This window comes from Mus pahari, chromosome 4, assembly GCF_900095145.1.
Source record: "Mus pahari chromosome 4, PAHARI_EIJ_v1.1, whole genome shotgun sequence".
NCBI classification, from domain to species: Eukaryota; Metazoa; Chordata; class Mammalia; order Rodentia; family Muridae; genus Mus; species Mus pahari.
In genome coordinates, this window is record NC_034593.1 from 93,817,439 (window position 1) to 93,833,254 (window position 15,816).

The window sequence follows — 15,816 nt, forward strand, 5'->3', positions numbered from 1 at the left end:
AAAAGAAAAAAGAAAAAAGAAAGCAGTGCAGACAGAGGGGAAGGAAGGAGGAGGTTTTACTGGGAGAGTTTTACAGAGACAGGATTAAAGGGAACAAGCTAGGCACCGGTGAAGACAGAAGACAGAAGGAGTCAGATGAGAACAGAGAAGAAATAAACACGAACATATCTTTTTTTTTTTTTTTAATTAATCTTCTTTTGTACTCTAGTCATTATCCCCCTCCTGTTCTGCCCTTTGAAAGTTCCTCATCCCATTCCTCCTTTCCCCACCTGTCTTCAAGAGAATATCCCCCCACCCCAACCCCTGCCAGGCTTCCTCACTCCCTGGGGCCTCAAGTCTCTGGGTTAGGTACATCTTCTCTCACTGAAGCCAGACCAGGCAGTTCTCTGCTGTATATGTTAGGGGCCTCGGACTAGCTAGCGTATGCTGCCGGGTTAGTGGCTCAGTGTCTGAGAGATATTGGGGGTCCAGGTTAGTTGAGACTTCTGTCTTCCTAATGGGGTTTCCCTCCTCCTCAGCTTCTTCCAGCTTTTCCCTAATGCAATCACAGAGGTTCCTGACTTCAGTCCAATCAATGGTTGGGTGTAAGTATTTTATTTTTTTAAGACAAGATTTCTCACTGAACATGAAGCTCACCATTTTAAGTAGGCTGGCCAGCCAGTGAGCATCTAGGAATCCACTTATCTCTGACTTACAAGATTGGGTAACAGGGAAATGTAGCTATGCCTGGCTTTTATATGGATGTTGGAAACTCAAACTCAGCAAAAATTCCTACCAACTGAGCCATCACCCCAGCCCTGTGATATTTATTTTCATGATAATAAGAGTGATTAAAGTGGGACTGTGACATGATTAAATTTATATTTGTAAAAGATATGGACCATCAGTAACAGGAAGAAACAGATAAAATAGAGTGATACAAAAGTAGACAAATAAGAAAACCTTTAATAGACTAGGTAGTGAATTATGAAGGCTGGAACTAAGGTGTTGGTAGTAGGAATGATGGAATGGGCATGTAGCAGAGATAAGGAAGTGAAATCTGGTTACTATGGAGACTGAGGGAAAGAAAGAGTAGGACAGGAGACCTATGTGGTCCTCAGTTTATAGTTCTTCTGGCATAAAAATGATAGATGAGTAATTAGTTGTTTTGATGCTGTGACAAAATACCTAACAACAATGACTCAGCAGAGGACAGGTTGACTTTGTCTCACAATTTGAGGATATGGTCCATCTTGGCGGGCAGGCACGGCAGCAGAACATGAAGCAGCTGGTCGAGTTGCTTCCAAACTGAGGAACTCGAGTTCAGCTCACTTTCTCCTTTTTACTCAGTCTGGGATCTCACCCAATTGACTATGCTACTCATTCTGGGTGATCTCCCCTTTCTGGAAATATTCTTACTGAAGCACTCACGTCAAATCCACCCAGGTTGAACACAAAGATTACCTAATATAGCATGTTATCAAGTACTTACCAATAACTAATATGAGGACATGCTTGTAGGAATTAAAAATATAAAAAGATTTAGAGGAACTTAGAAGACCAAAGAAGCATTTAAAAATGTCTTAATACCATGTCTAGCACAAGTAGACATTAAAAAAGTAGTAAGTTTTTAAAAGCTGCAATGCTATACTTGGTTCTTAACTGTAAAAAACAAAACAAACAAACAAAAAACCCAGGGAAACTGTAAGGAATAAGCTGAGAACAATCAGTTTTGACTCAGACAACTGAGAGGATTATCATTTCTGAGAACACCTTGACAGACATACCCAAGAAGCCATATGAACCTAGATTCAACAGATAAATACAGGAAGATAAACATTTGGCAGGCACCAAGGGAACAGCATGGCAATGGATAAGATTACTTAAACTGTGAATCGAGAAAGGTGAAAAATAGACAGAAGTTTAGGAACACTGACATGGTAAGAAGTAAAAGGCCAAAATATGGTCATGGAAGGAGTCGAAGGGGACAGAAGCCATGGCCAACACTAACAAAGTTGTGGGGAGCTGTGAGAAGAGCTACGAAGACTCTACTGAATTAGAAAATCATCATATTGATAAATTTAAGAAAAGCAGTCCTACACCCAGCATGGTGGCACTTTAAGAAAGCACTTAGGAGGTGAAGTCCACACAGAGTTCCAGGTGAGTCGGGGCTATATAGTGAGAACTTGTCTCAAAATAGGAAAAAAAGAGGAAAGCGGATTGCTGAAAAGGTGGAAATAGGTAGGCACTAAATGCCAGACTATTATTATCACTAATTTTCTTCTCTCTCTCTTTTTTTCCCTGTGTTCTTTAAGACAGGGTTTCTCTGTGTAGCCCTGGCTGTCCTAGAATTCACTCTGTTGATCAGGCTGGCTTCAAACTCAGAGATCTGCTTGTCTATGCCTCCCAAGTGCCACCCATCACTCGGCATCAATTACTATAGTTATAAAATAGAGGTAGATACCTTAACAAAAGATGTCCTTTAAAAAAACTTGTGAAAACTATAGTATAAGAAGTGTGTAAAGGATGTGGTGTCAAAGCCAAGAAGTATCTTTATTTGGGGACAGGAGAGACCTGAGTAACCTGACTACCCTCTTCTGTATGAGAAATGGATGCATCTTCCCAACTGACTCAAGAAGTAAATCTATTCTTGGCATATCAAGCAACTGGATGGCTCTAATGCCCATGAATTTATTCTTTTCCTTTTTTTTTCCAAAAATGATATTTTTTTATTGAAATATATGAATTAAAATGACTTTCTCATAATGTAGGTCTATTCATCTGCTAATTTTCTATTTTCATTCTTTAAGCTCCAAAATGAATTCAACACTCAATATTTATAAGATGTCTTTGGTAATTTAATCTTAATCTTTCTTTCATCAGATAAGAAACAGGGTGGGCTGAGAGTAGAATGAAATTCTGATGTTGTATTTTAAATATAATTATTTAAGCCAAAACACTAATTACTTTATTTGAATGGAAGACAAATGTGTTCATCAGTTAAATCATTGGATAGTGTGGAGACATAGATTTCAGAAGAACAGTAAAGAAAGGACAAGTTTAGAACTGGTGGAGTTTTCCTAAATCTTAGATGATCAGTTAATGGCAAACAGCATCTTAAACTATAAAGTCCACATTTAAAATATTATTTTCTTTTCAACATGTACTCTCCATGATAGAGAATACCAGTGGGATTCAGATATAGTCTATAATGAAAATAGTCAACTTCAGGGCTATTCTTTCCCATGGAGGGAGACAGAAAGTGCAGAGAAAGTGGTCAGGATTGACGAGCATAAAACAAAAGAAGCTCAAGGTTCTAATCATGGCCTCCCACCAGATTACATGCAGGCAGGCAATATTAGAATATATATCTAGTTGTAATCCTTCTACTAAAGGATTTATGTGTATCTATGTGTGAATAAGTTCCACAATGCACATGTGGAGGTTAGAGAACAACTTTTAGGATTGGTTCTCATCTTTTTGGTTGGGAAATTGAAAGCAGATAGTCAGGCTTGGCACCAAGACATCTTTACCTGGTGAGCCAAATTGTCTACTTTTGAGACTAAATTAATAATTATTTTGTGACTAAAGAAATAGTCTGAATTTTTCAAATTCCATAGAGATGAATGAGAGAAACATTTCTAGTTTCTTTGAGCCCTCAGCTCCTCTTGCAAAGGAAAAGTATCCTATCTGACTAATGAGCTTTACAGAATGTAGTCAAATATGCTTGGGCCTCTAGAACTCCTGTTTCAGATGCCACCTGCCTGGAGAAAAACATTCTAGTCTGTCCTCTACCATGCCTGCCTCAGGGGAGAAGACCTCAAACTGCTCAGTGCTACTGCCCACAGAGATAAAACAGAGTGCTTATATGAATGCAGGGTCCACACTCATGGGTAAGCCCACATTTGGCTTCATGTTTGTAGTTTGTATCTTAGCTTTATTGGGACTCTAACTGGTGAATGCAGACAACTATTTATCTCCTTCCACAGAAGAGTAGAGAATTTTAAGAATACTGTTTATAAGAATCATCAAATTAATCTGAAGACAGCATAATTCTTTCCCTTCCATGCCTCCTCTAGCCCTTTCTTTTCTTCCAAACCTTTAAGTCTCTGGTGAAGGGATACGCAACTGACTAGGACAATAACCTTGCTCTTGAGGACTGGTATCTACTTACAGTTCAGCATAGCATAGCATATAACTAGAGGGGAAGTATATCACTAGAGAAGACAGTTCTAATTCAGAAAAAAGGAGCACAGAGGGGTCTCTGAAGAAATAACACTTTAGAATTGTGCTTAGAAAAAGAATGGGTATGAGTAAGGAAACACAACTCTTGCTCTCCTGCCCCCCCCAAAAGGCATATGACAAAAAAGGCAAAAATGTATCAGTGCCATGACAACATGGTTTGTCATTTAAAAAATCCTTAGTAATGTTTCTTTAATGAATGTGGCTGCTCTTGTATTTGGAGCATAAATATTCAGAATTGAGAGTTCCTCTTGGTAGATTTTACCTTTGATGAGTATGAAGTGCCCTTCCTTGTCTTTTTTGATAACTTTGGGTTGGAAGCCACTTTTGTTTGATATTAGAATGGCTACTCCAGCTTGTTTCTTCGGACCATTTGCTTGGAAAATTGTTTTCCAGTCTTTCACTTTGAAGTAGTGTCTATCCTTTTCCCTAAGGTGTGTTTCCTGTAAGCAGCAAAATGTTGGGTCCTATTTGTGTAGCCAGTCTATTAGTCTATATCTTTTTATTGGGGAATTGAGTCCATTGATGTTAAGAGAAATTAAAGAAAAGTAATTGCTTCCTTGGGATTTTGTTCTTGCGGCTGTCTTTTTTTAGGTTTGTTAAAGGATTACTTTCTTGGTTTTTCTAGGATGGAGTTTCTGTCCTTGTGTTGATGCTTTCCCTTTATTATCCTTTAAAGGGCTGGATTCGTGGATAGATATTGTGTGAATTTGGTTTTGTCATGGAATACTTTGGTTTCTCCATCTATGGTAATTGAGAGTTTTGCTGGGTATAGTAGCCGGGGCTGGCATTTGTATTCTTTAAGGGTCTGTATCACATCTGTCCAGGATCTTCTGGCTTTCATAGTCTCTGGTGAGAAGTCTGGTGTAATTCTAATAGGCCTGCCTTTATATGTTACTTGGCCATGGTGAACCTTAGCTATAAAATTCTGTCATTGCTACTTCATAACTGTAATTTTGTTACCACTATTAATTATAATGTAAATATATGATATGCAGGATATGTGCTATGTGACCCCTGTGGTTGAGAATCATTCTAGAGCCTTGACCTAGTGCTCAGGAAAATGGTGTCTATGAGAGACCAAAGATGTCAAACTTACTTTTAATGTGCATTTGACAAGCCACTGAAACAACTAACGACAGACTCAAAAGCAATAGGAAACCCAGAAATCTAGCTCAGAATGAAAGGCAATACTAGAGATTTAGTGGGTGAGCCACTGGCAGTTGATAGAATAAGAGGAACAAATATCTCCCACCAAAGAAATCAGGAAATGCAGAGAACTTAGTAGAAATTGAATTAGGGAGTAGGAAAGGCAACAAATTGGCAAAAACAGACGAGGACTAAGAGCATACACCCAATCTGAAAGGTCATTTTCTACAGTATTACATATCATAGTTTGCTTTACAATGGCTAACTTCACCATCATAAAGAGCTAACTATGGCAGACAGCATTATTGACAAGGAAGATAAAACAAAAAATATTTTTTTTCCTTAATGAAAACTCAGGGGCTGAACAAGAGTGCCTGCCCTCAAGCCTGCCCATCGAGTTTCATTCTTGGGAATCATGTGATAGGACAGAACATAAAATTATTTCAGTTAATTACATCTACGGCCTGTCTTTTCCCTATCCCCTTTGCTCTTGTATTGTTGTAGTTGTTTTGTTTTTTAAGACAGGGTGTCATATAGCCCAGGCTCACTATGTAACTGAAGATACTCTTTATCTTCCTGCTCTCTACCTTCCAGGAGCTGGAATTACAGACATGCTTGCTATGCCAAGCTTTCTTCCCTTGTTTTATTTCTTTTCCATTTTTAAAATTACTTTTTAAATCTATGTATATACATGTTTGTTTGTGTAAGCTGGTGCCTACAGAACTCAGGGAAGGGTGTTGGATTCCTTGTGCTGGAGTTATAGGCATTTGTGGACCCCCTCAATCCTCCACCCCACAGTCCATCCCCATTCTTAAGTATCAGCTCCTAATACCTAGAAATACATTTTACCCTAACCTTCAGTGGTCACACCTATCAAGATCTCGGAATCCCAGAATCTTTCCAATCCTGGTGTCTCGATGGCAGTGTAAAAACATAATCAATAACAGCCAGGACAATATGTCTTCACTAGAGCTCAGAACCCCTACTCCAAGTAGGTCCCCCAAGTATTGCAACATAGCTGAAGCACAAGATAAAAACCTTAAATAGCCCTTATAATATGAATATGATAGAGGTGCTTAGGGGAAATGAATAAATCTCTTAAAGATATCTCTGAAGACACAAACAGTGAAAGTACATAATTAAAAGAGTTCAAGACCTGGAAGTGGTATTAGAATCAATAAATAAAATATGAGGGGAATCTGGAATGAACAATTTAGGAACTATAACAGAAACCTCAGAGACAAGCTTCAGCAATAGAATACAAGAGATGAAAGAGAGAATCTTAGGCATTAAAGACAATAGAAGAAATGGATACCTCAGTAAAAAAATGTTAAATATAAAATACTGGCACAAAACATCCAGGAAATTTGGAACACTATAAAAAAATCAAATCTAAGAATAACAGAAGTAGAGGAAGGAGAAAAAATCCAGGTCAAAGTCAAAGAAAATAGTTTCAAAAAATCATAGAAGAAAATCTACAATCAAGGTACAAGAACATACAGAAGTAAGGCAGTGGTGATACAGGCCTTTAATCCTAGCACTCAGGAGGCAGAGACGGGCATATCTCTGTGAGTTCAAGGCCAGCCTGGTCTACAGAGACAGTTCCAAGACAGCCAGGGGTACACAGAGAAACCCTGTACGGGGGAACAGGGAGCAGGAAGCAGAGGGAAGCAGCAGCAAAGGAAATTACCCTCTGCACATAATAAAAATACTACATGGACAGAACAAAATTAATAACAAAAGAATATTAAAAGCTGCAAGGGAGAAAGACCTACTAACATATAAAGGCAGACCTATTAGAGTAGCATGTGACTTCTCAATGGAGACTCAAAAAAAGCCAGAAGGTCATGCACAGAAGAAGCTCCACAGACTCTGAAGGAGCAAAGATGCCAGCCCAGATTACTATGCCCAGCAAAACTTTGAATCACAATAGAAAATAAAGACATTCCATGATAAAACCAAATTTAAGCAGTATTTATCTACAAACCCAGCCCTACAAAATGTGGTAAAGGGAAAATTCTTACTTAAATAGGTTAACCACACCAAGGAAAAAACAAGGAATAAATAATCCCAGACCATCAAATCAGAAGAGGGGAAAAACAAACACACATACACACCACCTCCGCCGCCTCCATCACCTCTACCACCTCCACCACCTCCACCAGTGGTCTCAATGTCCCCCCGGAAAGACACAGAGTAATAGAATGGATTTGAAAACAGGATCCATCCTTGTGTAACATCCAAGAAATTCACCTTAACATCAACAATAGACATCACTGAGAAAGAAACAAGGGAATACAAATTAGAAAGAAGACGGGAGGGTATAGGGGACATTCGGGATAGCATTTGAAATGTAAATGAAGAAAATATCTAATAAAATAATTTTTTTAAAAAAGAAAGAAGACAAAGTACCTTTATTTGCATATAATGATAATATATATATAGGTGACCCTAAAAAATTCTATCGGGATTCCGACAGCTGATAAACACTTCCAGCAAAGTAGCTGTATACAAAATTAACTCACAAAAATCAATAGCATGCATGTATATATATATATATATGAGACAAAGGGACTGAGGAAGAAATCAGGGAAACAACAGCTTTCACAATAGCCTCAAATTATATGAAATATCTTGGGATAACTCTAACCAAGTAAGTGAAAGACTTGTATGATAAAAACTTTAAGACACTGAAGAAAAAGATACCAGAATGAAAAGATCTTCCATGTTCATAGATTGGTAGGATTAATATAGTAAAAATGGCCATCCTACCAAAAACAATCTACAAATTCAATGAAATTCCCATCAAAATTCTTCACATACCTTGAAAGAATAATTTTCAGCTTCATATGAACACACACACACACACACACACACACACACACACACACACACGCCAGCATTGCTAAAACAATCCTGAATAATAAAAGAAGTGTTGGAGGTACCATCCCCAATTTCAAGATATAAACAGAAATATGATATTGGCACAAAAATAGATATGTTATGCAATGGTAAAAATCCTGAAGACACAGACGTATGTACACCTGATGTTTGATAAAGTTGCCAAGAATACATACTGGAAAAAAGGTTACCTTCAGCAAATGGTGCTAATCAAACTGGATGGCTGCATGTAGAACAACCCAAAGAAATCCAAATTTATTATCTGGCACAAAACTCAAAATGGATCAAAGACCTTGACACAAAACAACACACTGAACCTGACAGAAGAATCAAGAATAGCCTATAACTCATTGGCACAGGAAAAGACTTTCTAAACATAGGCACTAAAATCAACAATCATGGGACCTCCTGAAACTGAGATGCTTGTATATGGCAAAGGACACCATCATTTGTATAAACTGGCCACTGACAGAATGGGAAAAGATTCTTACCAACTACACATCCTACAGAGGGCTAATATCCAAAATATTTAAAGAACTCAAAAAACTAGATTTCAAACAACCCAACTAAATCAATTAAAAATGGGATACTGATCCTCACAGAGAATTTTCAAAAGAAGAAACTCAAACGGCTGAGAAATACTTAAAGGCTTCTTTTAACTTACTCAGTAATTAGGGAAATGCAATTCAAAAGTACTTTGAGCGTTTATCTTACACCTTTCAAAATAGCTAAGATCATCGTGTGTAAGGTAACCCAGATCCAGAAAGACATGTATGATATGGATTCATTTATATGTGAATCTTAGCTGTTAAATCATGATAATCAAACCACAATCTATAGAACAACCGAGGCTAGGGGCGCTGACAGACAACCCTAGGAAAGGTAAATATACAGTTTTTGAGTGATTGTGAAGATGGAGGTATTGGAACAGAAGGATCAGAGGGAGAGGAGGAGGGACGAGGGCAACAAGAGAGTGAATATAGGAAGAGACAGCTAAAACTAAGGGCCATTTGAGGGGTAGTATGAAAACCTAATACAATAGAAGCTTATTTAGGTTTTCATATTTACCTTACATTTATTTATATTTACCTTTTCTTCAGTTTTTTATTGGATATTTTATTTACATTCCAAATGTTATCCCCTTTCCTAGTCCGCCCCCCACAGAAACCCCCTATATTTACCATTTTAAGAAACTGACAAACTGTTTTCCAAAGTGGCTGCACCATTTTTCAATCTGCACATTAATATGGAAGAGCTACTATTTGTATCCATATTTACCCACACTAATTGTTTTATTTTTTATTTTCGTAGTCATTCCAGAAGGTTTTGAAAGCAAAATAAATGGTTTTTAGCCTCTCTCTCTCTCTCTTTCTCTCTCTCTAATATATATATGTATATATACACACATGTTTATTGAATTATAAATCACTTCTTTATAGGGGATGGGGCAGTGGCTCAGCTATTGAGAGCACTTACTGCTCTTGCAGAGGACCCCTGTTTGGTTCTCAACAACCACATGGTGGCTCACAACCTTTTATAACTCTAATAGTGCCAGGGAGATCTGCTGCCCTCTTCTGGCCTATGTAGATAACATACGCAGGTGGTTCATAGATATACCAAACATCTATACATAAAAAGTTTTTTAAAATTCCTTAAATAGTTCTTTTTAGATTCTTACAGTAATTCCTCTGTTAATTATATACTGCAAAACCTGAGTCTTGGTCTATTAATTTTTTCTCATCTTCCTTTCTCAGGGCTCTACAAGTGCTCTACCACTGACCTATAGCTCCTTTAAATACATTTTCCAAGTTTTAGATAGGGTCTCACTATGTTCCCAGGCTGCTATTAAATTTGCAATCTTTGTGCTTCAGCTTCATGAACAGCTAGAATTATATGCCTGTGCTAACCACGATTGGCTTGACTTACTCATTTTCTTAGTGGTATCTTTTAATGAACATTTAAAAATTTTAAATTAAGTACAGAACATCAATTTTCCTTCTCATCCCACTTTTTACAGCTTGTATAGAAACTATCAGTCCCCACATCATCAGTAAATTCTCCGGTATTTACGGTTTAGCTTTATGATTAGGATTCTGATTTATCTGAAATTAATTTTTGTTTAGGAAATGGGGTACAGATAAGGTTCGCTTTCCCAGGGTGGTCTTTTTTATTTTATTTATATATTTTGTAGTAGTAGAGACAGAAACCAGGGCCTATGTTCATAATGTCAACTTTTTCCAGCATACATGTTAAAGATGTTTTCTTTGCCTCAGTAAATTGATTTGTGGCAAGTTAATAAATCAAGTGACAAGATATTAACTATTTCTGGACCTTACTGGTACTACTTTGTTACCTTGACCTGTGTGTCCGTCTGTCTGTAAGTCCTATACTGTCTTAATTTCTGTAGTTTAGAGTAAGTCTTCAAACTTAGTGACCTATGCTCTGCATCAAACATAATGAGGTTGTACCTAATTTATTGAATATTTAGAATTTTAAAAGTCTGACTTTAGAATATACATTTAAAAGCAGCAGAGGTGTTTTTCTCTTTTTAGGGGCAGTTTTAAAAAAACTCCTATAAAATTATATATAATGACATAATTACTACCACCAGCTAATTATGATTACAATCCACGGCTGGTGTGCTTATGCATATTATTATTTGCTTAGGATTTTAGAAAACTCATTATCTAGGCAAGAAGAGTAAGGAAGGATTAAGAGAAAAAGCCTAATATGAAAGGTTTCTGAATCTCTACCTCCATCTTCACAGTCTTCAGGGGCTTTGGCTTTCTTGCAGAGACGAGGATCCAGCCAGGTGGTTGTCTTCGTATTATGGCTGTAGTAGGATGGAGAGCTCAGTTAGAGATAGTAAGATAAATAGGGAGAAAAGTGTCTCAAAAGCAAAGATTCAAAATAACCGAAAAGCATGACATTAGAACACTTATCTCCTATAAGCTCCATCGGTATTCCACAGACTCAATAACCCTACTGTTCCCAATCCATTGCTTATAAATTGCCATAAAGGAAAGGTAATTCTAGAGGTACAAGTTTGAGAATGAAGAGTTTAAAGAAGAGATCAAAAGCCAAGTACAGGGTGATAAGCTTATTTAAGCAGTCAAAACATTTCAAAGGGTGGGCACATAGTCACATGCTGTGTATTACTAGCTGGCAAAGCCAGACTAAAAATCATGTTTGCCTGCTATAGAAAGTCCTTCCTTTCTTTTGTTAAAAAGTACTGCAATTCTTTTTCTTTCTTTCTTTCTTTCTTTCTTTCTTTCTTTCTTTCTTTCTTTCTTTCTTTCTTTCTTTCTTTCTTTCCTTCCTTCCTTCCTTCCTTCCTTCCTTCCTTCCTCTCTTTCTCTTTCTTTCTTTCTTTCTTTCTTTCTTTCTTTCTTTCTTTCTTTCTTTCTTTCTTTCTTTCTTTCTGGAGTAACTGTCATTTGTATGTACAGTGCAAGGGGCTGAAAATGTAGAGGCAAATATCAAACAAAGGTTCTGTTCTCAAAGAGATTCTTTAAGATTAAACTTGTAATTTTTAAGGTGGTTGTTTCTGCAATATACCAGTAAAAATTATGGCTCTGGTTAAACACTATTCTATAAAACTGTATTTTCATCAACATGGACCACATGAAAGAAACAAACAAAAAAGGTGGAGCAGAGCAGAGAGCCCGTGCTCCTTCCTATGAAGTGGGCCAAAAGCTGCTGTCAAAGAACAACGGGCTTGATTTCATTATAGGCTACAGTGAGTCAGCCTCAGGCCAAGTCACCACACAAGACAGGAATGCTAAAACTATTAAACACGGTCAGTGTTGAAAGTCCCTGAAACAGAGCTGTCCTCCACTCGCACAGCACATATACAGTGTACCTGTACCTACACACATGTACTTGTGTACATGTATGTACACACACATGCACATACATATGCATATAATGTCTGACATAGGCATATTAGGAAAGAAAAGTATATTGAAGTTCTATGAACATAGTGATATGAAGAAATTCTCTTTCCTTGTCCACTTCTTAAAAAGAGAAGAGGGAGGAGAGGGGAGGGGAGGGGAGAGGGAGGAAAGAAGGGAAGGATTGTAAAGCAGAGGCCATCCTGTGTCCTGTCTCTAGCCCTCACAGTCTGTGACTACTTTTGGATGATGCTTGTTGGCAGACCACAGCCATGTGCATATATTAAATAATTTGTATAGGAAAACAGAGTACTTTAGAAAGTGTGTGTCATACATCCTTACACAGAGAGAATATCCCTAAAATAAAACCAATGGAATCAAATTTAGTAAAATGGAAGAGATCCTAACTCCTAGATTCCTAGGAGAAAACGAATGGCAGAAAAAAAATTTAAAAAGCTGTGGAAATACTTTCTTAAACCAAATTCAATTTCTACCTGAGAAAAGTCTGACTTTGAGTATACCAATGCAAATGTGATTGCTAAATTAGCAAAAATAGGTCATCTGTTAAGATCTTACCCAATATTCTCCAGGGGATAAAACAGTATTCACAAGGCTATTCCTAAAATGTAAAAGTTAAAACATTCTAGATCTACACTAATATTCTTTTCTCACAGTCATGCTTTTTTTTGTTTTGTTTTGTTTGTTTTTCGAGACAGGGTTTCTCTGTATTGCCCTGGCTGACCTGGAACTCACTTTGTAGACCATGCTGGCCTCAAACTCAGAAATTCGCCTGCCTCTGCCTCCCAAGTGCTGGGATTAAAGGCGTGTGTCACCACCACCCGGTCACAGTCATGCATTTTAACATAAGCAGTTAACACAGGCCTGCCACATTACGCCCAAGAACAAAGCTGTTACCCTATCAGTAAATAGTCCCCTGTATTTGTATTTACAAACTCTCTGTTCAACACGTGGTTTGGAAACTTTTCTCCTATTGCAGTTTGCCTTTTTACTCACTGACCACCTCATGAAAACGTTTTTAGTTTATAACCTCCTTTGTTGTTGTTGTTTTTGTTTCCTATCAGAAAGTCTTTGTTAAATATAATTTCTCCCTGTATTTTCACTTAGTAGTTTAATTTCAATTCTTGTTGAAAAACTGCATTTGTTTTATATGTATGAGTATGTACCTATGTTAAGTCTACATTCACCACATTCTTGAATAGTACCCAAGGTTGCCAGAGGGTATCAGATCCTCAGGAACTAGAATTACAAGTGGCTGTGAGCTTCCTGACACAGATGCTTGGAACTGAACCTGGGTCCTCTGGAAGCAGAGTAAGCACTCTTAACCACTGAGCCATCTTTCTCTAGCCCCTAGTTTCAATTCTTATTGTTTAGGTCTTTAACATATTTAACTATGAAGACTTTTTTAAAAATAAAGTCTCCTTATATAAACTGTCCTTGAAAATCCCTTCAATTGTTCATACAAGAGTATATGTGGTTGTATTGTTTTGTGTACACCTGTCCACTAATGTTTACGAGAATGTACTATATGTGGTAAAAGACCTCGTACTCAAATCTGTCTTTTAAGCACTAGACTCTGACTTGGTAGAAGAAAATGCTCACTCATGAAACAGTCTGAAGAAGCAGCCTGAGGTCCTGAGCCTTAATTAATGACAAAAGGGTTGAGAGGGAGGGAGGGAAGAGGAGAGAGACACAAAGAGATACAGACAGACAGACAGACAGACAGACAGAGAAAGAGAACTTCTCTGACTGTAGTACCCAGACCTAAGTATTTCCAGTTACTTAATTATTATGTAACTTTACAATATTATTACTCTACTCCTGAACAAATTGTTTTAAAGATTAGACTTCAAGGTTCATAGGAATATAAAAGAATCTTTTCTATTGAACTTTGAATAAATTATTTACATAACATTCTCTAGAGCAAACAACATTCGATTTTAGGCTGATCTAATTATGTGGTATTCAGTACTTCTATGGATATTATATCAATACTTTTCCATAAAGAGCCTCCTATTTATTGGCTTCTATTGTACTAATTACTTTAAAGATCAGTGGTATTTCCTACTGTATTTTCTAAATATATTATCTCAATACACCAACTACAACTTTAGGTTTTAAATTATATAATGATATGCTTCTCTCCATGATGATCATTTTGTTTGTTGGTTGGTTTGAGACAGGGTTTCATGATATAACCTGGAATTTGCCATGTAGAGCAGACTGGCCTTGAACTGAGAGAAATCCTTCTGTCTCTGTCTTCTGAGTACTGGGATTAAAGGTGTGTACCACCACACCTAGCTCTTGGTGTAATTTTTGAAAAGCTTATTAAGTTGGGAAATCTACCTAAAAGGTTTTTTTTTTTCTTTTTTCTTCAAGCAAAGCAAAATATTCTTTATTCCTTTCATTTTCCATCACCTATTTCCAAACCAGAGGCCAGAAATGGGGACACAGCTCTGTTGATAAAATACGGACATGAGCTAGAGCCCCTGAAGTTACATGAAAGAGCCAGGTTTGGTGGGGTGCCCCTGTCTTTTTAGCACTGGGCAGGTGGAGCAGAAGCTTATTGGTTAGCCAGAAAAGACTCAAGGGTGATCTCTTGTCCCATGAGAGACCCTGTCTTATAAACAAAGTGGACAGAACCTGAGGAATGACATCTGAGGTTGACCTCTGGCTTCGACACATGCACACTCTCCAGAGGCCAAATATACTATATTAGTGGAGGAGGGGAAAATATTTTTAATAAATAACGAAAAATATTTTTAATAAAAACAAGTGAAAGCTTAGAGATACTGGCACGAGTAATCAAACCATGGTTTTCTTCTCTCTCTCTCTCTCGATTTCAGTTTATTCTCCTCTTGACAGGGCATGCATGCTGGAAGAAATAAAGACATTGCTTACTCAATGAAGTAGATCATTCCTGTGTCAGTGTAGGCCATTTCCCAGTTTTTGGGTAGCGGTTCCAGATTCTCATCTCTCATCATATAATTTCTAAAGTCCATGGAGCTATTTGTTTGGTTATAACTTGGAACAGTCTTCATCCAGCAGTCAGATGTCTCAGAATGCATCTCTCTAGTTTCTGTCATTGTTGAAAACAGAATGGCATAAAGGGTAAAGTTTGCTAGTTTTCATGAACAAAATGCCAAGTGCATACATCAATGCATATATAGTATTGCAATTAAATATTGTAACTGTTTTTGTCTATTATGTGTATGTCTTTATAACTTTGAAATAATAAAAATACTCAGGTTTTCTTCATTTTCTAATTAAAATGAATTCTACTCATCTGATGCTAGTCTGGGAAGGCAGAAAAAAAACAAACAAAAAACACCACTAGAATCAATCCAGGAAGTACAGCAGCACAGTACTTACACAGGCCTTTTATGCGTCAAGCTTTATTTTAAATGCTTAACATATATTAACTCATAATCCTCATAGCAACATCATTATTATCACCATTAACTGCTGAGCCATCTTTCCAGCCCCCTACTCTCTTTTCTATACCACCAATCTTCCCTGTCTATTAAATCATATCTCTCCATAAATAAATATGTCACTTCTCCATTATTTAAAAAAATAAAGTTATCAAAAAAAAAAAATAAAGTTATCTTTCTACTCTGACAAGGCTCTCAAG

General features: G+C 37.2%; 1 protein-coding gene across 2 annotated transcripts in view; it reads right to left on the reverse strand.

Moving 5' to 3' along the window:
• The window catches only part of Magi3 (membrane associated guanylate kinase, WW and PDZ domain containing 3), a 181,667-nt gene that overhangs the window by 53,863 nt on the left and 111,988 nt on the right, over positions 1 to 15,816 (reverse strand). For both annotated transcript variants that reach the window (XM_021195661.1, XM_021195662.1), the window contains exons 5-6: positions 15,084 to 15,261; positions 11,025 to 11,104 (exon numbers count right to left, since the gene is read on the reverse strand). In XM_021195661.1, the coding sequence (XP_021051320.1) occupies positions 11,025 to 11,104; positions 15,084 to 15,261 (258 nt within the window). The remainder of the gene's footprint in view (positions 1 to 11,024; positions 11,105 to 15,083; positions 15,262 to 15,816) is intronic.